The sequence below is a fragment of the Carassius gibelio genome, chromosome B19 (genome assembly GCF_023724105.1).
Source record: "Carassius gibelio isolate Cgi1373 ecotype wild population from Czech Republic chromosome B19, carGib1.2-hapl.c, whole genome shotgun sequence".
Classification (NCBI taxonomy): Eukaryota; Metazoa; Chordata; class Actinopteri; order Cypriniformes; family Cyprinidae; genus Carassius; species Carassius gibelio.
The window spans coordinates 24351362-24374975 of record NC_068414.1 but is presented as its reverse complement, the minus strand read 5'-3'; the positions used below and the strand labels follow the sequence as shown (position 1 = coordinate 24374975).

Sequence of the window (23614 nt, the reverse complement as noted above, 5' to 3'; positions counted from 1 at the left end):
TATATATATATATATATATATATATATATATATATATATATATATATATATATATATATATATATATATATATATATATATATATATATATATATATATATATATATACATATATACATGTCTAAGTACATTTACAATTTACAATTACATGAATCTGACAATATATATAAGTATATATAAGACAATATATATATATATATAAGTGACATGACATTCAGCCTTGACAATATATATTATATATGAGGATATATTATGTTATATTATATTATTTTGTTTTATATTATATTTTCTATTTATATATGTATATTATTCCTAAATGTATTTCTAAATATCGTTTGTATAACCGTTTTCTAATACTTTTTATTTAACTGTTAAGTTATTATATATTGTTGAAGACAACATCTAGCAGTTTTGTATTGGTGAATGATGGATTGGCTGAGATTCTGGATAAATGGTCCAATCCCTTGTTTACTTCAGTCTCCCTTGTAGTTTGGCTTGAGATATTCTCTTATAATTCTGATCTGGAAAACAAAAACAAAAAAACATCTAACAGAAACTGCCTTTTTGAAATCAGTTGACTAATCAGCCTAGAGTGCTTGTCTAATGGATCGATTAGTAATGGAGAAGAGTTGAATTCATCCAATCATTTCATTAGAGTGATTTGTTTACGCATTGCCTTCCACTCCCACACTGCAGGAGACACGACAACAAGCAGATCCTAATGAGGAGGATAAAGTCTGAAACTGATTGGGAGGAAGTAGAAAGGCTGTTCAAAAGAAAGGTAGTGAAAGTAAGCAAACTAGTGATGTTTTTTCTTTATACATAATGAGCAAGCACCTTTTGTCTGTTGATTGGTGTCTGTTGATTTCAGTGTCATGCTGGGTGGCCCGGCCAACTGTGAAATCTGATTGGGCCAATGCTCCTCCAAAATTGGCCATGATTATGTCAAATCGCACAGCTGTTTCACTTTTAATATGGCCTGTAAATATTGCTTGAAACTTGACATATTGTGCCTAGTTAGGCCACAGTGGTAGCTTGCTGTTATCAAAAATGTGATGTCAATTCTTTGACAGGGGTCACTTCCAGATTCTGAAAATGGATCAATGGATCAGTGACAATGAAAATCACTTTTCTGTGTGCGCAGGCTGAAGAAGGCTAGCGTGGGTTATGAGAACATGTTCGAGGAGGTGCCCATTGTCATCAAGAAACTCTCATCTCATCAACGTTCTGCTGTGGGAGCTGGAGGACAGATCCAGTACTGCAGACAAACACAAGCGCTTGAACCTTTCCAGCAGATTTGACCACACACACATGCATTACTATAAAAGTGCAGTATTTCCTAATGCGAATGAGGACATGTGTTAATTTAAACTAGTGCTGAGATATTTCATATTATGCTTTCTCACATTAGCAGTAACTTATCTCTGATGAGGACTAATGAAGAGGTCATTGCCGCCCAGGTGATTTGCTCCTAAAGGACATCTGCTTTTAATGGCTTTCATGCCAGACTATCTAAATAAAAGGATTTTGCTAACAGTGAAACTGTTCATTAGATAGTCCTCAGACTTTTAGCTCTTGAGCTTGAAGTGAACATTCAAATATGACAGTTCACAAGCAGCTTTACTCCTCATTCTGACAGAAGCTAGACATCTCCTACCTTGATCTGACAGAACAAATGTGGGGATGAATTTAAAGACCCAATTTCTAGGAAAGGTTTTTATTATGTACTAAAACACTATCTGTTTCTAAATTCATCCCTTGTAAGCACCACTGTCACCAAAATGTCAATTCTGCAGGTCATTCTGTCTTCAACAATAACATCCGAAAACATTTGCTGACAGCTATTAAATCATGTTTTGCAGTACTACATTGGTTTCAGTTTGTCTTTGTGAGGACAGCGTTTCAGTAAGATTTAATTTAATGGGGTCATGAACTGCCTTTGTTTTTTATTTTATATTGTTGTCTGAGGTCCACATATAAAGTTTCAGGATCGTCTTTTAGTCTCAATCTTTTTGAAAATCCTGCATCAAATTGTGCCTTGTTCATTAAAGGGGGGGTGAAATGCTCGTTTTCACTCTATATCCTGTTAATCTTGAGTACCTATAGAGTAGTACTGCATCCTTCATAACTCCAAAAAGTCTTTAGTTTTATTATATTCATAAGAGAAAGATAGTCTGTACCGATTTTTCCCGGAAAAACACGACCGGCTGGAGGCGTGACGTGTGGGTGGAGCTAAAGAATCACGAGCGGCAGTAGGCTTTTGGAGGCCGACGCACTAACAAGGAGGCAGAGATATTTTAAGTAGTTTTACTCACCGCCTGCGGTTCCAACACACGAATCGTGACCCTTTGTCGTTGGGATTGCATCATCCTTAAGAAATAAACGATACGCAAATCCGTCGTCAAACTGGGCCTTGACAAGCATCTTCGAAATGCAGGGAACAAACAAAAACACTTGCACAACTCCGTTGATGCTCTGTAAATATAAACTCCATCCACTTGTCCCTTAATGCTGTTTTTTTTTTTGGTAATCTGTGCAGGGTTGTCTTGCCCTGGCAACCAAAAACACACTTCTTTTGTGACTTTTCGCGACCCTCTCGCTCTGATCAGTGAATCGCTCTGATCAGTGAAATGTCTGTGCTCAGCCTCGCTATACGGGAGCGCGCTTTTCCGGCAGAAGTGCCCTTAGGACCCATATAAGGAAATTCCGCTCCATCTAACGTCACACAGAGCCATACTCGAAAACAACTTTCCGAAACTTGTGACAAACCGGAAGGAGTAAAAAATACTCCTTCAAACGTACAACTTAATTTTTGAAACTTTGTCCATGTTTAGCATGGGAATCCAACTCTTTAACAGTGTAAAAAAACTCAGTATGCATGAAATAGCATTCCACCCCCCCTTTAAGAAATCCACAGTAAAATGAAGAGAACAAAGGCCGAGTTCTTAATGACGCGGTCTGGAACTTTTGGTTTCTGCGTAGACCTGCCTTTGCCACTCTTGACATTTACGCTACTGCAGTATATTTGTGAATCAGCGGGCTTGGCTAAACAGGCAGTGATGTAGAATCTGTAGGCGGGGCTAAACAGGCAGTGATGTAGAATCTGTAGACGGGGAAAAGCAGGCAGTAATGTAGCATTAGTAGGCAGGGCTAAACTAGCAGTGATGTAGAATCTGTAGGCGGGGCTAAACTGGCACTGATGTAGAATCTGTAGGCGGGGCTAAACTGGCAGTGATGTAGAATCTGTAGGCGGGGCTAAACAGGCAGTGATGTAGAATCTGTAGGCGGGGCTAAACAGGCAGTGATGTAGAATCTGTAGACGGGGAAAAGCAGGCAGTAATGTAGCATTAGTAGGCAGGGCTAAACTAGCAGTGATGTAGAATCTGTAAGCGGGGTTAAACTGGCACTGATGTAGAATCTGTAGGCGGGGCTAAACTGGCAGTGATGTAGAATCTGTAGGCGGGGCTAAACAGGCTGTGATGTAGAATCTGTAGGCGGAGCAAAGCAGGCAGTAATGTAGGATTAGTAGGCAGGGCTAAACTGGCAGTGATGTAGAATCTGTAGGCGGGGCTAAACAGGCAGTGATGTAGAATCTGTAGGCGGGGCTAAACTGGCAGTGATGTTGAATCTGTAGACAGGGCTAAACAGGCAGTGATGTAGAATCTGTAGGCGGGGAAAAGCAGGCAGTGATGTAGGATTAGTAGGCGGGGCTAAACTAGCAGTGATGTAGAATCTAAGCGAGGCTAAACTGGCAGTGATGTAGAATCCGTAGGCAGGGTTAAACTGGCACTGATGTAGAATCTGTAGGCTGGGCTAAACTGGCAGTGATGTAGAATCTGTGGCAATGGCTTACCTGTTATAAAAATATGAAACAATATTTAGCACGGTATTTTTATAACATAAATGCAGCCTTGCTGAGCATATGATAGAACATCAAAATTCCTACAGACCCCAGACTACACTATGGCCCAGTTGTGGCAAAGATTCCTCTGACCCTCTGATCAAAGAGATGGTTATCGTGAAGAACCTGTCTAGGTAACCTTACTATATGTAATTGTAGACCCTGCACTTTTCTGTGACTGTTGACATTGAGGGTTTAATGATGCTCGGTTTGAGTATTCTTGTGTAAACAGATAAGGTCTGTTTTGCATAGGTCATAACAAAGGGCACACTCGCAGCACTTGTTGAATCAGTGCGCATAAGGTCAGGTGGCTAAAACAAGCACTCGATTTGGGGATAATAATTGACACTTTAAATATAGTCTAAATTAGCTTCAACGATAAAATGACAATCCACTCACAGTTTTTGGGAAAGATACAGTACAGGAGATTCAAGCAATTTTGCATGGCTGCCTTTATCTTATTTCGATTTGAGTGTTTTTTAGTAAGGATTGTTTCATTCGGTTTTGCTCCATATAAACAGCTCTTTGGAAGAGAGTGAAATACAACATTGAGAAATAGATGTTAATATGGGCGCTTTGAAGAGGAGCCGGCTCGCTTTATGAATGATCGTTTCCTATAGATCATTGTGCTGGTCAATTTTCTTCTTCAATTCCCCTGTTTGTCATGGTCGGCCCTCAGTGATCTCGCAGATGAGACAATACACTATTGTATTGTATAGACGCTATCAATATTTCACACACTTTTATTATTTCATTTCTTTTCCACTCTCATTTTTTCTTAATTTAAATTCGTCCACCGTTTACAGCTTGCAAGGATCTGCGGGGAAGGGAGGGTGGTTTGAGTTTCCAATTATCATTTTAATCTATTAATTATTTTTGGAGCAGCTATGGTTGAGATGATGCTTTTTGGGACATAAACATTCATTTTTGCCGCTGCTTTCTGAATTGTCAAAGGTCCAAGAGGGGTTTGAAGGTCTCTCTCTGCTGACTAGAAAGGGAATTTTATCTTTTTAATTTGTCTCTCATAATTCGGCCTACCAGATTTGGCTTTTCCAGATGAAAGGAGGAACCTTCGTTGCACTGCTGAGGACTTGAAAGAATACATTCATAATTACCTCCCTCTCTGAAACTGGATGTTCACATGCACTTACACACAGATGCATAAACACCCATGCATCCCGTGTGTAGATTAACCAGTGTTATATATTTTTTTAAGTATTAATGTATGTGAATTAAGAAAAAGGATGCATTTTAGATGCTACACAGTATTTTAAACCAAATATGACCTTTTCTTATTCCAGTAGTCCTGTGATGTTATAATTTGATTGGCACAAATAGCATTATAGTGCAAAAGTAGTGTTGGGCAAGTTACTAAAAGTAATCACTAGTTACTTCTCACAAATAGTAAGTGAGTTACATCATAATAAAAGTAGCCAATTACCAGTGAAAGTAACGATTGTGTTACTTAAAAAAAAAAGATGGTCAAATATGTCAAATAACTTTGACATATTTGAGATGCCTCCCGTATTAAATGTGAAATGAATTAAATTGACACTACATAGAATAAATTATTAATTTTAAACATTGTACACTAATACAAAACAACAATTTAAAAATACTAATTTAACACTGAACACTTTTTAACATTTTAGTAGACTTTATACCAACTAAGCACAATTTAACTTAAAATTAATAAGTTAGTAAAATAATATTTTGTGGCTGTTTTTGAGACCTCCGTCTTGAATCAGGCATTTAAATAAATGCAGCCTTGCTGAGCAGAAGCAAATTCTTTTAAAAACATTAGAAAATATCACAGATCCCAATTTGAACACTATGTGTGAATGTTATAATAAATGTATTAATAGAGCTGTTTTAATTATTATCATTATTATTGTCTTTTTAATTTTATTTAACAGAACAAAAGTAAAATACTAACTTTTGTGAATGTTGATGGAGCTTTTATTTTGACGGAAACCCACAGGAAGCCTTCAGTGCTTCTTTTTGTTGACAGCAGCATATTTATAAATTATTCTCATTACTAATTTGGAAAGATGCACGCATCACATTGTCACATACCTTATAAAAATTCATAAAAATATTAGTGTGCAACAGACAAGTAATGCAGTTTCAGTGTAGATTTCCTTCACGGTTTGTACTTTGAACCCTGGCTAACGAGCTCATGCAGCACTGTTTGAACATGCAATTCTTGCGTGATTTACAAAACATAATGCTCTGCAGTGTATTTAATCGTTTAAGGCCATTTCACAATTTGAATCATCATATAGTAACCAGCAACAACCACCCCTTCCTCTTTACATCAAAGACTTGTGAAACAGTACTAAATGGTCTCCCGCTGTTGGTGCTTGTACTGATTTTTGCGTCTTTCTCTGAAAGTTTTAAATGCTTCCACAATACCGTCATGTTTGCTGCGTTTGTGCGTGCCACTATTTGAAAGCATCATGTCATTGTTCGGTACAATTTATGTCTTTTTGATATTTTTGGCCAAATAATTTAGACTGCCGAACATTTGGTGGATCCCTAGTAACTATGTCATCGCGTCGCTATTTCATTGATTTCGCTATATGACACTTTTTTTTATCATGTAAAAATGTATATCAGAGTTATTTAATAAATATTTGGAATATCACATTCTTGTTATTAAATACTTTTTGTTTACAATCTTCAAAGGGGTGCTATTATGCTTTTTCCACTTTTTCAACTTTAATTAGTCTGTAATGTTGTTGTTTGAGAATAAAAATAATATCTGCAAGTTACAAAGTCCACTTCAAAAGGAGATATTTTATTTAACAATAAGGGGCATGACATTTCCCGACCAGGCGCCGAGGTGCGTCAATCGCAACACACACTAGCCCAGCTAACCAATCACAACACAAACTAGCCCAGCTAACCAATCACAACACACACTAGCCCAGCTAACCAATCACAACACAAACTAGCCCAGCTAACCAATCACAACACACACTAGCCCAGCTAACCAATCACAACACAAACTAGCCCAGCTAACCAATCACAACACAGACTGGCGCAGGTAACCAATCGCAGTGCATTTCATATTTCAGAAGACGGGACTTCATTTGATGCAGGAACTATACGAGCCGTCCTGGGGAGAGAGCTGTTGTAATAATGTCAAATAAGTTGGAAAAAAAAGTGTTTTTCGAACAACCTATTATGAGAGCCTGTTCTATTACACCTCCAAAACAAAATCAAGAACTTTATAAAAGAGCATAATAGGAAAAATTTTAAGGAAATCATCAATGTGTATTAAAGTTATGCTGCAAATGACATATATAAAAAAACTAGACAGTTTTGCATATCATTTTTTTATTAATTGTTGCAAAATTTCATAGTTCTGACAGTCCTAATTGTATACTTGAATAGTTGAGAATAATTTGTTTTTTGTTTTTTTTATGTTTTTATCTCAGTGACGGTGTCAACAAACTGCATGCCTGCCATCCATGTTTATAAACACGTTTCTCTCTCTTTTTTAAAAAAAATCAGTAAATCACATGAATTTCCTATATTTTTGCTCCAGTTTTTTCCCCTTTGTCTTTTCTTTTAATGACTCTAGCTTCTCTCTCTCTCTTTGGACATGATTTGCTCTTTCTTTAAGCACCAAAATACCAGAAACACTCACAGACAAGGCGGATTTATCTGTGGCTTTTCTGTTTCGTTATTTTTCCTGATTTCTTTTTTTGTCTCTCCCTCCCTCCCTCCCTCCGTCGGGTTCTCCACATCTGTTTAAGTTATCTCTTTGCAGTCTGGTGTTACCCTAGAAACCAAAGCAAACACTGAACCACTGCAGCCTTACTAACACAATACCTCCCTGTCTTTCTCTCTCTCTCCTTCTCTTACTCTCTCCCATCCTTCCCAGCAGGCTCACCCCTCATCTGGGGGCGAAATTGAATTGATTTTTTTTCTTTAGCTAAATGAAAAAAGAATTATGAGTTTTACAGTATTTTGGCGTGAGGATGTGATTTGGGTGGGTGTGTGAGAATCTGTAAGTCTGGGGCGGCAACAGCCCCAATTTAAAATGAGCTCAACCCTCTGGTGGGTCCAGTGCTAACCCTTCTCTATTCCTTTTATTATTTTCCTCTCTTTTCCTCTACCTTTTCTCATGTTCTTGGCACCCTGGTTCTCTGGCTCCCTTAAATAGTGTGTTTGTGTGTGTTGCAGTCCAGATCCACATCCATGTCTTTAGTTACCACAGTGATTTAGACTCATATACAGTGTGTGTGTGTGTGTGTGTGTGTGTATATATCACCTCCCAGATATATATATATTTAGATATATATATCTCTTTGTTTCACAAAGCTTGGATACTCAAGCTGGGCAGGAGCTACTTAATCTGAAAACAAAATCAGCCCCCTTGGGTTGAGGCGAATCCATCATGGCTGTCAATAGAGTGGTGTTAGACTTCCATCTGGCCTGAATGTGGCTCCCCAAACCACTAAACTCCATGATCCACTGTCCCAGAGCACTCTGGTGGACTTCATTGACTCAATGATCTGGACACATCATTGGAATCTGTTTGGCCTCAAGTCTCTCTTTAATTGGCCAGGAAAGAGAGTGGGCGCCTCTGATCATTTCCTCTATATAAATCTAACCAATCGTCACTCTGGTTGATTCCAGTAATGCAAGATCGCTGTTGCTTTTGTAGAATAAGAGGGGTATCTGTGAGCTCAGTGTTTTTGAGCTTATCCTTACCAGACATGACGCCATAATGCAGTGAGTGATAAAAGCTATCTCTTTTGTTTTTATCTGTGGTGTTGTCTTACCGTATTCTCCTTTTGTTAGTCACTTTTTTTTTTTTACCGGCAAGACTTTTTTCTTTTGTGAATCACACAATGAGAAATATGGAAGAATACACTGGTTGCTTTTTTTTTCTCTCTATGCAATTACAATGAAACAGGAATGGTTCAATCTTCAAAAAGGACACCAAATCCCTTGAGATTTGTATTTTATTATTTAGTATAAATTTAGTTGTGTTTTTTTATTTAGTTTATTTTATGTTCATGTCACCTAACATTTAGTCTTAAAAATGTATAAAATAGTCAAAATCATGCTTTTTTTTTTTTAAAACACCCCAAAATATAAGTTGTTATTTGATCTTCTCCTCCAATGAGCTGTTAACTGATGCAGCTAGATCACAGAGTGAGCTGAACTCAAAAACCGGATCGGTCCAAATCTTAAATCATTAATTTTGGGAACCGAATCAACCAATTCATTGAGATCTGACTAAAATAAAATACAACAAAGTTCCTAAATCAGGCATGCTAGTTATGTTGGAAGTCAAGATTAAATAAAATGCATGTTTTATAGATTCAAAATACTTTTTTTATTATTATACTGGCGAGAAGTAACTAATATTATTTTAAATTAAAAATGCTTTTTGTTCCATAAATGAAATTTAGTGATCCAGTTTGAAACAACATTAGGGTGAGTAAATATGAGTTTTCTTTTTTGGGATGAACCATGCCTTAATATATTGTTTCTTTTTAGTGTAGACAGACTAATTATGTGACGCTCGTCTTGTCTTGTCAGAATAAATTGTCTGTTTCGGTGCGGACTGACAAATTGCTTGTCATGTCACGTCTGGATACTGTGTCAACCCTGTCTCTCTAAAATCTGTTGCTTTGTTGTAAAAGTTTTCATGGTTAATCAGGACGTCTCATCGTCTGTGACACATTAGTGTCATGTGTTAAGATAAGTTCTTTAGACTGACTTATGCTGGTTTCTTGTGTGTTTTGGCCAGCGTGTGCTGTGTTATGCTGTGGTGGTTTACGATGACTCCAGATGACCCGAACCTTCCGTCAATAGTGCTCCGAAATAGGATGGTGTGATTTTAATGAGTCACCTTTCTCCTGCGGTTCAGCTTTTACTGGGACACCACGTTCCCCAGTCTGACGCTCACCTCATGCGACTGCTTCACTGACAGGGTCCACTTACCGTCATGGATGGTGTTTTCTTTCCTAATCAAATAATAGATAAACAACTTCCAACTGTCTTTTTAGGGGGATGTTAATATTCACTGAGTCATTTGAGACTGCAGTCACTGGCGGTTTATTCATGAAGCCCATTTTAGATCAACAGAGTTTTGTTTTGATTTGTTTGTGTGAGTTTCAGACAGAGCCAGAAACAGAAATGGTGAAGTGTTAATAAATATGTTAATGAAAGCCAGGAGATGCAGATGGGGGGTGTAAGTCTATCTGTGTTACTGAGCTTTTGCTGGGTTTGTGGCTTTACTTAGCTTCAATGTAGGGACAAAACTGTTCCCAGAACATAGCTAAATCTTGACGGTTTTTTTTCATGATTAGTTTTATAGAAACTACGCTTCCAGACAAAAGTTTTTCAGTAAGATTTTTTTATGTTTCTTTAAATAATTCTCTTCTGCTCACCAAGCCTGCATTTATTTGATCCAAAATACAGCAAAAGCAGTAATATTGTGAAATATTTCTACTATTTAAATTAACTGCTTAATATTTGAACATATATTTTAACATGTAACTTATTTCTGTGATCAAAGCTGAATTTTCAGCATCATTACCCCAGTCTTCAGTGTCACACAATCCTTCAGAAATCATCCTACTGACTTGCTGCTTAAGAAACATTTATTATTATTATTATTATTATCAATATTTAAAACCATTGAGTAAATTTTTTCAGGATTCTTTAATGCATAGAAAGTTCCAAAGATCAGCATTTATCTGAAATAAAAAGAAAAAATTATAGAAATTGAAACATTTATTTAGCAAGGATGCTTTAAATTGATCAAAAGTGATGCTAAAGACGTAGAATGCTACAAGGGATTTCTATTTCAGATAAATACTGTTCTTCTGCACATTCTATTCATCAAAGAAACCTGAAAAAATGAAACTAAACTGTTTTCAACATAATAATAATAATAATAATAAATGTTTTTAGAGCAGCAAATCAGAATATTAGAATGATCTCTGAAGGAACCTGTGACTGGAGCAATGATGCTTAAAATTCAGCTTTGAAATCACAGGTTATATAGAAAAAAGTTATTTTAAATAGTAAAAATAATTCAAAAATGTACTGTTTTGCTGCTTTTTGAATCAAATAAATGCAGGCCTGGTGAGCAGAAGAGACTTGTGTGTTTTTGAACGCATGTTGCAGGTGTGTGTCTTGTATGTATGTATATATATACAGTAAGAGTGTGTGTGTGAGAGAGATTCAGATAGCAGGACAGGGAAAGATCCATAGAGCTCATTGGACTCTGAATAATGAGGTGCATGGTAAAAGATGGAGGTCATACAGGGATGCTTGCCCTCATTCATCAGAGCTGGCGCGCCTCCACAGAAAGACTCTTCAGAAACATTAAAAACTGCTTCCAGGGCCACACACACACATTCCCTCTTTCTCTTTTCTGTCTTTTAGACTCCACAAGCTTGCTTTGTTGCCAAACTTGCAGAACCAGCAAACTATATAACTTGCCCTGTAGGGGCAGTAAAAAAATAAAAAAAATCTGTGTATGTGTTTTTTATTTATTTTTTTGCTGTTCGGAGTCTAGTTAAGCTGTGGTTTACGGTACAATCTTCTCGTTAAATATACAGTGAGCAGATTCCCTAAAGTTGTGTCGTCTTTTTTGCTCACTGCCATTTTTACGGTCATCAGTCCTAATCTGGATTTGTGTTCCTTTGAAATCCACAGTCTTCTGGGTCTTGTTCTCTGTGTTTTGGAAATGTAGCGGAGGGTGCGTCTACGGTTTGCCGCTGCACTTCTGGAGTGTCACAACATCGTATATCAACTGTAAATCAACATTTGGCTAAGGAGTTGAGTTTAGGTTTTGTAAAACATTTTATTTTAGTACGCAGTAAGTTTGCTTCCTGTCATGTCACCTATTAACAGACCCATTTTGCCATTCATTTGTTGAACCGATACTAAAGCCACACAGTCCATTATAATATATTGGTCGATATTAAGGATGTTTTTAATTTAATTAATGTTGGCTGATATTGGATATTTAAGTATTAACTTAAATATTGCTAAACTATTAGTTAATCATTTCATAAGAATTTTAGATGTAATCTTTAGAAAATCTGATGAATTTATAACCATTAATATGAATTATTATCCAATTATACCCTAATATACATTTTTCAGAGTGTACTTTATAATGTTTAAACTTTATTTTCCACAAAGTAATATTAAGTAATAAAGTTTATTAAGCTGTTCCAGGCTTGTTGACCAGGTCATACAGTAAAGCTGGTTTGTTGGTCCAAGATCTTCTAGCTTGAACTGAGTAATCACCGATTTGGAGAAGTTGCAAACCTTGTTCCAAAAGACTAATCTGGTTGTATCTGGATTTTTCCAGCAGCTAATGAGAGATTTCTTTCTAGTGCACATAGACCTTACAAGATGACTTGTTGTTAAGATAAATCTCTGTGTGGATGTGCACCAAGGGTATACATGTTCATGCATGATAGAGAGCTGCTCCTGATTTGTCCGGACCCCCGGGATCTCACTTCTCCCACATACGTCCTGCATTTTTCTTCAAGATTAATGGAACATGCTGGCGAGGCTAATTTGTTGTTAATAGGGTTCACCACGAACAGATAAACTGCTTTTGAAGACATTTTCCCAATCCTCGGTCCTACGGGCTGCTGTCCTTTTATAAAATATGGATATCATTCTACTAGTTACAGTGGGGACCCGTTTTGCATTTCGCATGATACATGCAAATGATCTTGATGTATGCGGAGCGGGATGAATTATTAATGAGCAATCCGTGTTATCTGCTTTTTTTCAATTCTGTGTTACTCTGTTGATGGCTAAGATGTGCTTTGATCATTTGACTTTCCCATAAGATTTCGATCTCTTGGCCAAGATACTGGCAGAGTTTTACATTTCTAATCCAAGCATACTGAAATTTGGTGCGAGCAAAAAAATATTTTTATTCGCTAGCAGTGAAAAAAATCATCATGTTTGAAGGCTGTTTAGATTTACTGCTGCTCAGACATTTGGATTCCTTAAGATTTTTCAAATATATTAAAATAGAAAACATTTATTTTTCATCTGGTATTTTAATACATATTTAGTGAGTATAAGAGTCTTCATTCAATTTTTTCATTGAAATGGTAATATGTTGTAATTAAGACTTCTACAGTTAAGTCTTCTACATTAAAAAATAAATGATATATATTTATAATTTATTTTTTAATGTGACATTGCTAAAAAAATGACATCTATATAAAAGTCAGGTTATGGAAAAACTGCAAGTAAGAATTAGTCCGCTTCTCTTCTGGTTTACCTGAGTTTCTCCATGTTATTCATAAAATGCATTTATTTTTGCGTACTGTAAGACACTATGAAGAAGCATTCACTAATTAACAAGCAATCAAATGCACATTCATTATTTCCATTATTCAAAGGTCTTCACCTCGTCATTTCTCTGCAGCACTCATCTGGAGAAGAGCCTGCAGATGCTGATGGACCGCGTGGACGACATGAGTCAGGACACTGTCAAGAACAACAGCTACAGCCGCAGTCTCAGCGAGCGGCAGCAACAGAAACATCAGGTAATCCATCAAACGGCTACACCTGTCTTCTCATCTAGAGATTTCCCCACACGCTTTCTGAATAATACCTCAAATCATCCAGCTTGTTGAGAGAAGGTGTGCTCTTTCTTTCAAGTGATCAGATTTTCACTTAGCAGATGGTGGAAGGAACAGAGCAATATCTTGGGGCCAGAATATTGCAGGGACGTGGGCTGTGGACCATTGTGACATTGGGAGATGCTTTGATGTGCTTGTGGGATGAGAGCTATCATAAGCATGTAAATGCTAGTTACTGTTAATGGTAGCTTTGCTCATGGGGAAAACAGGTTGTCACCGCAAAGATCACAATAAGGGGCTTGAGCGTCTGACGCGGCTTGATGTTTCACTCTTGACGTTCTGCTCTGTAAGATATAATTATAATACAGTTGTAATTGATGAAACGGTGTAAGTCGAAACCCAGGAATTAGCTCTGAGGCTGTAATCAAAGCTTTGTTTCAAAAACACAGGGTGCACTATGGAGGGTTGGTATGGTTTTTTAGCAATGAAAGATCTTACTCTTAAATAAGTGTTTATTTGTTCATTCATGGTGTAGACTGTAGAAAGTGTGATTCCCAGAAAAAAGACAAAAGATTAATTTTTGCATTAAGAGATCAAATAGTATTTAAAGGTTGTTTTTACACATCTCTCCTGTAATTTCTACATTTAAAAAATAATTGTTCTTTATTTAATGAAACCTTAATGATAATAATTATAATGTTTCTTAAACACCAAATCAGCATATAATTCAGATTTCTTAAGGGGTCATGTGAGATTGAAGACTGGAGTAACGGATGCTAAAAATGTGTCAGTTGCTATAACAGGAATAAGGTACATTAGAAAATAGATAAAAAAAAAACGGATATAAAAAATAATATTTTTTATATTTTTTAAAGATTTTACAGTATTTTTGTTCAAATACAGCCTTAGTGAGCATAACTGTAAGTGTTATAATAATTAGACATTATAATTTCTAATTATAAGTTTAAATTTAAATTGAATTAAAAACCACTCATTTATGAATGGTTTTGTGTATATAGTCAGAATCTGGCACACGTAAAGACATCATGTACTGAAAATAAGATGATTTTTACTAACAAAAACATAGTGGTCCAACAAATAGTTTTTATTGTCTCAATGCAGAGTTTTAGGGTGAAGTATGGACTTGATGTTTCTTCATAAGGTTCATCCAAGTTCAAGAGTTTTCGTTCATTTTCATTTTCAAATATTAGGCTGCAAATCTTCCTATTCATGCGAGAGTGTCTGGGATTTTTGTGCCACGCAGCCAGCCAAGGCACTGACTCTATAAAGTCAGTGAAGTTAAAAGAGATTTATTGAGTGGCTGTGTATCAAGGTCTGTATGAGACGGGAGAGGCGAGGTGGTAATGGCCTTCTTCAGTGCTGGACTCTGTTGCCATGAGCTTTGTGATTGATTGAAGTACATGTGACCTCCCAAATTCCCCTGATACTGTAATGACATAGTGATTCTCTCATTATTTACTCATTTCTTTAAATCTAACACCTGATGCAGAAAATGTGATTGATTACAAGAAGGCACAAAGGACACAATGCACTTGCATTATCAGTGATTAGTTGAATAATTACTCAGATTTTTTTTACTTTTTCATTCTTCATCCTTTTTAGACAGCTCCTTCACAACACAGTCATCAGTGTCTTTTGTTCCAGCTGTCATCTTCCACTTCTTTTAAATACTCTGCCACCTCTCCTGGCCTGACATTGCCGTCTTAATCAAGATTTCAAGTTCAGAATAACTGTTTGTTCTTCATCCCTCTACAGTACATTCAGAGACGTGCGGAGACAGAGTCGAGGAGAGCCTCCGCTTCCTGAGGAAGACCTGAGAAAGATGTTCAAGCCTCCTCAGCCGCCTCCACGAATGGACACCCTGCTCATTGCTAGTAGGTCATCTTTCCTGCAAGCATTTGATATTATAAATAATTAGGGCTGGTAATTTAATTAGATTGATTAATTATGGAGAAAAATAACGTGTTATAATTATTAACGCATTTAATGCACTTGTCCCGCGCCAGACCTATGTGGATCATCTGCCATTTCATACAGCCGATTGATGACTAATATGAGGCAGGGCAACAACTCAGTGCATGATGGAGACTAGAAAATATACCTAAAATTCAAGATATGGGGCAAAATTCCCCTGTTTGAAATTTTGTCTCATATTTCTATCACATAGTTAAGAAATATCACACGAGCTGTAGGCTAAGTGCAATATCACACGAGTGCAAATGTGATACTCATCTTAAACAACAGTACATTAAGAAGTTAATATTGTGTTATTTTATACAATGTTGTCCGTTTTGCTCAATTTTGCCAACCAAAATATAAAGACAAATCAGAACTGTTCATCCCCGAGCAACCCACAGCAGCATTTAATTTCTTAATCCAGGTTTTGAACGAATTAGTCACGTTGGCTTTGAAGTGGTGCTGCTCGGTGTTTGACATCAAAGTACCGTGAGAGTGATTCAAAAGCACAAGGAGTCGTCTGCTCTCTAAAGCTCTTGTGGTTCTTTGATGTCACACACCGATCGGTCTGATGGTGACTGATTCAAGTCGAACAAGCCTAATGATTCGATGAACCATTCATAAAGAACCATTTACTACACTCCTTAATGAATCAGCCATTTAAACGAATCAAATGAATGAATAAATGACTCGATGACTTAATCATTAAGACATTTACCACAACTTACTGGCAGTTTTAATTTATTATTTGGAGTAACATTTCATTAAAGAAAGGATTTCATATTTTCATAGTAATAATAATAAAACTAAGAAAATAAATTAAAGTTATATTTCACCGAAACAAAAATAATTCTGTCATCATTTTCTAACATTGTCCAAAAGAGTAGGCTATATGCACAAATTTTTATCAAACAAATTATTTCTTGCCGAACCTACTTTTTGTAATCTCTGTTTGATCCTTTGCACAATGACTTTAAATTATAATTTCAGAGTAATTTCCCGAATTTGATGTGCGATTAATTAGATTAATTAATCCCCACATCATGTAATTAATTAGATTAAAAATTTGAATCACTTTCCAGCCCTATAAATGATATATCATATATTTTATCATATGCATCATTACACACACACACACACACACACACACACACACGCACACACACACAGACTGGCATATAGTACTTATGAGGACAGTTAGCATTTATCATGGTTTACAAGGACAAGCCTTTCCCAACATCAGGGTATCAATTCAGTTATGCAAAATGATTAATTTATTGATTAATAAGATACATCTGACTTTATATTTAGCATATAATGTACATCATCAAGAAGACTTGCTACAGAAATTTCACAGGTTTATAAGGTCAAAATACAATCATGGTTTAAGGGGACATCATGGGTTATGAGGTCTATAATACACACATTTAACCACTTGCTGGTCTACGAGGACATAAATGATCAAGTTAATACTGAATGAATATTAATAATACATTTAATGTTGAAATAGTTTTTAACATTTAAAAGTGATATTCTAATAAAATTGTAAATGTCATCTTTATGAGATCTTTTTAATTTTTCCTGCCATCATGTTGTGATTTTTCTAAATCTATGCAACAGATCCAATACAAGATCCAAATCCAAAAACACATCAGACGACATATTTATTGTCTTTATTTCAAGGAATATCTAAAATCTTATATACAGTAGTATTTTTGGCTAATTGCTTACTTGCAAATAATTTCATTTCATTTATTTTTACTTTTCTGTGTGAAACATGGAAATGAGAGAGGTGGTCCTTACAAAGCTCCAGCGGATCTTTACTGACTAAGCAACTGGAATTGGGAGTTGCTATGGAATGAGGCAAATCATTGGAGAGTTATTATAACTCTCATTAACTCTCATGTCAAATTATTTTTTAATGACCACTTTCCAAACACATAGGGCTGTGTGATTAATAGAAATCTTAATAAAATCACAATTTGAGTGTGCGAACTTGGAACTCTCCAGCTGACTTGACATCTCATAGCAAACTCTGATCACTATTCCTTAGTTAGATCTGACAATTGATGCTTCTATGTGTGGCCTCTTAACCAATGATTCACTGTAGCGATGCAATGACTATCTAAAAGGAATATAGCTATGTGAAGCCTCAGATAATAATAAAGGAAATAAAATAATACAAAAATTAATTCAGGATTAAATTATCATTGAAAACGACTTCTGTTTTGTCAAGTCATTTATTCCTTTAATTTCCTATTACATTTATTTGTTTATTGTTTATTTATTCATCATTTCTGCAGATTTGGTCCTCCATCTACACTGGGTATAGTGTCTCTATATCACAGACATTTTGTATAAAAATTTTAAAAAATTTAAATTCAAATCAATTTATTCTAATTAGCAATATTCATTGTCAGTTCTTTTTCCTTTCAAAGTTTTTTCTGAATAGATCAGAAGTCTTGCAATGCATTTTTTTTTATTTTTTTATTATTTGCTTTAAACACACTCCTTTGTTTCGGACAAAGTCCCTGATATTTTGATTATTTTTTGCAAGAATGGCATTCCTTTAGAGAGGTAAGATGCCCCTTGATTATATATGTTTTAAATTGCCTGAAAACTGCTTCCACTTCCTGCTTTGCCTATGGCTTTTTTTACATAGTTTGGCCTGAGATACAAATAAAATATGTAAAATAAAAATATAAAAATATGTAAATTAGTTGCATTGTGATATTACTGTTTTACTTAAATTTAAACCATTTATTCTAAATGATCGTACAAATTCAGCGTATACCTTCATTTGCAGTGATCCCGATATGGTTAACTGCATCATTTGTTTCCATGAATTTATCTGTTAATAAGAATTTGGAGAATTCGTCACTAAATGAACAAAACGTGGAATATGAACATTGAAAGTTACATGATGCTTAACAAAACATTTTTTTAATGTTCTCAAACTGCAATTAGTTAACGTTCTCCGAACTGTACTTAACCTGTACTTAACCAATTTAGTGAGCTTTGATGAAAACTAACGTACATTCTAAAACAAAACATAAAAGACTGCTAATGATATTATTCTTGCTAAACATCCATAATGTTACTAGATTATAAATTAACTTTTCCGTCACTTGAGATTACTGAAATACTAGCTTAGCTGTGTTCATAGACTTATCAACTGATGGCTGTGTTTCCAGAGAAAGAGACTCAATAATAACCGCGGTGTGATCGTTCATAAACGACTACAAAATCACAATCCAGTCAGTGACAAATGGACGAAGTCCATTATCTCCTCTTTAATTATAAAGTAATTATTCAAGTGATTATATTAATATATTAATACATAGTAAATGGCTTATATATTTGTTCCTTACTTTGTTCCTTACCCAGATGCCAAAATTATACAATTGTTTGTGTTCTTTATGAGTATGAGTATTGGAGAGCTAATACTCATAAAGAACACAAACATTTGTATAATTTTGGCATCTTGGTAAGGAACAAAGTCACTAAGTTGCTTAATTCTTACATTAAAGAATTAGGGTTGCTCAATGGGAAGAATCACACAATATTTATCAAAACAAAATTTCTTCACAATATTGTCGATGTACATAAAATGAATACCAAAAAATAAATTCAAGCGCTAACATAACTATTGTATAGGAGGGTTAGTCGATCTCCATTTCCTCTCAGCCAAACAAACAATAAAACTTGAGTAAAAAGTCTTAAAGTTTGTCATATTTATTGTACTTAAGTTCAAAAGGATTTTTTTTATCTTCAACGTACTTAAGTATTGAAAGTACAAGTATAAGTAAATGCACAATGAAAAAGAAGCAAATACATGTACTTCTCAATAAATTAGAATGTAAATTAGAATGATTCACAGCCCTAAGTCATCCCATGCCATGATTCAGCTTACAAACAAACTGACATAATTATTGAATATTAATACTTATTGGTATTACTTAGCATAATTATTATTATTAGAAGTAGTAGTAGTATTACTACAACTACTACCATTGCTTGAAGTGGAAAAAATAAAGTGTTGGTACTTCCCTAAGGAGCAGGGCTTTGTTGGGGAAAAGGGTTAGGGGGAATTGGTTGCCCCCTCAATTGCAAAAGCGTAGTTTTGGTTTGAATATTGGTGGGTTGAAGTGTGAACCATTAACAGCGTCACAGGGCATATGCTAAATGGTCCAAAGATGGAAACTGGTTAATAACATAACTGCAGTAAAGTAGCCAATAGTTAATCACTTATTACAAGGTGCATGGGAAGTCAAATTAAATGTTTATTCAATAATTGTATATGCACATATATGTAATATGTACAACATATATATACGACATATATGATATGGAGAGTGATGAACTTTTGGCTATAGAACTACATTCACAAGTCCTGCGCCCCCTTAAAATCGTGATTGTACATATACGACATAGTGAGTGATGAACTGTCGACTATAGAACTACATTCACAAGTCCAGCGTCCCTGTACACCATGATTGTTTATACACATTTACAATTTAGAGAGCGATGAACTGTCGGCTATAAAACTACATTCACAAGTCCTGCGTCCCTGTACACCATGATTGTTTATACACATTTACATACATGGAGAGTGATGAATTGTCGGCTATAGAACTACATTCACAAGTCCAGCGTCCCTGTACACCATGATTGTTTATATACATTTATGATATAGAGATCGATGATCTGTCCGCTATAAAACTACATTCACAAGTCCTGCGTCCCTGTACACCATGATTGTTTATGCACATTTACGATATAGAGAGCGAAGAACTGTCGGCTATAGAACTACATTCACAAGTACAGCGTCCCTGTACACCATGATTGTTTATACACATTTACATACATGGAGAGTGATGAATTGTCGGCTATAGAACTACATTCACAAGTCTTGCGTCCCTGTACACCATGATTGTTTATACACATTTATGATATAGAGAGCGATGAACTGTCGGCTATAAAACTACATTCACAAGTACAGCGTCCCTGTACACCATGATTGTTTATACACATTTACAATATAGAGAGCGATGATCTGTCTGCTATAGAACAACATTCACAAGTACAGCGTCCCTGTACACCATGATTGTTTATACACGCGTACGATATAGTGAGCGATGAACTGTCGGCTATAAAACTACATTCACAAGTACAGCGTCCCTGTACACCATGATTGTTTATACACATTTACGATATAGAGAGCGATGAACTGTCGGCTATAAAACTACATTCACAAGTCTTGCGTCCCTGTACACCATGATTGTTTATACACATTTACAATATAGAGAGCGATGATCTGTCTGCTATAGAACTACATTCACAAGTACAGCGTCCCTGTACACCATGATTGTTTATACACGCGTACGATATAGTGAGCGATGATCTGTCGGCTATAAAACTACATTCACAAGTACAGCGTCCCTGTACACCATGATTGTTTATACACATTTACGATATATAGAGAGCGATGAACTGTCGGCTATAAAAACAACATTCACAAGTACAGCGTCCCTGTACACCATGATTGTTTATACACGCGTACGATATAGTGAGCGATGAACTGTCGGCTATAAAACTACATTCACAAGTACAGCGTCCCTGTACACCATGATTGTTTATACACGCGTACGATATAGTGAGCGATGAACTGTCGGCTATAAAACTACATTCACAAGTACAGCGTCCCTGTACACCATGATTGTTTATACACGCGTACGATATAGTGAGCGATGAACTGTCGGCTATAAAACTACATTCACAAGTACAGCGTCCCTGTACACCATGATTGTTTATACACATTTACGATATAGAGAGCGATGATCTGTCGGCTATAAAACTACATTCACAAGTACAGCGTCCCTGTACACCATGATTGTTTATACACATTTACAATATAGAGAGCGATGATCTGTCTGCTATAGAATTACATTCACAAGTACAGCATCCCTGTACACCATGATTTTTTATACACATTTCGATATAGAGAGCAATGATCTGTTAGCTATAAAACTACATTCACAAGTACAGCGTCCCTGTACACCATGATTGTTTATACACATTTACAATATAGAGAGCGATGATCTGTCTGCTATAGAATTACATTCACAAATACAGCGTCCCTGTACACCGTGATTGTTTATACACATTTACGATTTAGAGAGCGATGAACTGTCGGCTATAGAACTACATTCACAAGTCCTGCTTCCCTCTACACTATGATTGTTTATACACATTTACGATTTAGAGAGCGATGAACTGTCGGCTATAGAACTACATTCACAAGTCCTGCGTCCCCATAAACCACAATGATTGTTTATACACATCTATGATATAGAGAGTGATGAACTGTCGGCTATAAAACTACATTCACAAGTCCTACGTCCCTATAAACCACAATGATTGTTTACACACATTTACGATATAGAGAGCGATGAACTGTCAGCTATAGAACTACATTCACAAGTACAGCGTCCCTGTACACCATGATTGTTTATACACATTTATGATATAGAGAGCGATGATCTGTCGGCTATAGAACTACATTCACAAGTCTTGCGTCCCTGTACACCATGATTGTTTATACACGCGTACGATATAGAGAGCGATGATCTGTCCGCTATAGAACTACATTCACAAGTCCTGCGTCCCTATAAACCATGATTGTTTATAAACATTTACGATATAGAGAGCGATGAAAGGTGGCTATAGAACTACATTGACAAGTCCTGCGTCCCTGTACACCATGATTGTTTGTACACATTTATGATATAGAGATCGATGAACTGCCAGCTATAGAACTACATTCACAAGTCCAGCGTCCCTGTACACCATGATTTTTTATACACATTTATGATATAGAGAGCAATGATCTGTCGGCTATAGAACTACATTCACAAGTCCTGCGTCCCTGTACACCATGATTGTTTATACACATTTATGATATAGAGAGCAATGATCTGTCGGCTATAGAACTACATTCACAAGTCCTGCGTCCCTGTACACCATGATTGTTTATACACATTTACAATATAGAGAGCGATGATCTGTCTGCTATAGAATTACATTCACAAATACAGCGTCCCTGTACACCGTGATTGTTTATACACATTTACGATTTAGAGAGCGATGAACTGTCGGCTATAGAACTACATTCACAAGTCCTGCTTCCCTCTACACTATGATTGTTTATACACATTTACGATTTAGAGAGCGATGAACTGTCGGCTATAGAACTACATTCACAAGTCCTGCGTCCCCATAAACCACAATGATTGTTTATACACATCTATGATATAGAGAGTGATGAACTGTCGGCTATAAAACTACATTCACAAGTCCTACGTCCCTATAAACCACAATGATTGTTTACACACATTTACGATATAGAGAGCGATGAACTGTCAGCTATAGAACTACATTCACAAGTACAGCGTCCCTGTACACCATGATTGTTTATACACATTTATGATATAGAGAGCGATGATCTGTCGGCTATAGAACTACATTCACAAGTCTTGCGTCCCTGTACACCATGATTGTTTATACACGCGTACGATATAGAGAGCGATGATCTGTCCGCTATAGAACTACATTCACAAGTCCTGCGTCCCTATAAACCATGATTGTTTATAAACATTTACGATATAGAGAGCGATGAAAGGTGGCTATAGAACTACATTGACAAGTCCTGCGTCCCTGTACACCATGATTGTTTGTACACATTTATGATATAGAGATCGATGAACTGCCAGCTATAGAACTACATTCACAAGTCCAGCGTCCCTGTACACCATGATTTTTTATACACATTTATGATATAGAGAGCAATGATCTGTCGGCTATAGAACTACATTCACAAGTCCTGCGTCCCTGTACACCATGATTGTTTATACACATTTATGATATAGAGAGCAATGATCTGTCGGCTATAGAACTACATTCACAAGTCCTGCGTCCCTGTACACCATGATTGTTTATACACATTTACGATATAGAGAGCAATGATCTGTCGGCTATAGAACTACATTCACAAGTACAGCGTCCCTGTACACCATGATTGTTTATACACATTTACGATATAGAGAGCGAAGAACTGTCGGCTATAGAACTACATTCACAA

General features: G+C 36.1%; 2 protein-coding genes across 2 annotated transcripts in view; one reads left to right on the top strand and one right to left on the bottom strand.

Moving 5' to 3' along the window:
• The window catches only part of vps28 (VPS28 subunit of ESCRT-I), a 254667-nt gene that overhangs the window by 142804 nt on the left and 88249 nt on the right, over positions 1 to 23614 (bottom strand). The window lies entirely within an intron of this gene.
• Positions 1 to 23614, top strand: part of eif3hb (eukaryotic translation initiation factor 3, subunit H, b) — a 63002-nt gene that overhangs the window by 27566 nt on the left and 11822 nt on the right. Inside the window, 4 exon segments of the mRNA XM_052585201.1 lie at positions 697 to 790; positions 1145 to 1460; positions 13341 to 13461; positions 15274 to 15392. Of these exon segments, the coding sequence (XP_052441161.1) occupies positions 697 to 790; positions 1145 to 1159 (109 nt within the window). The 3' untranslated portion in view covers positions 1160 to 1460; positions 13341 to 13461; positions 15274 to 15392.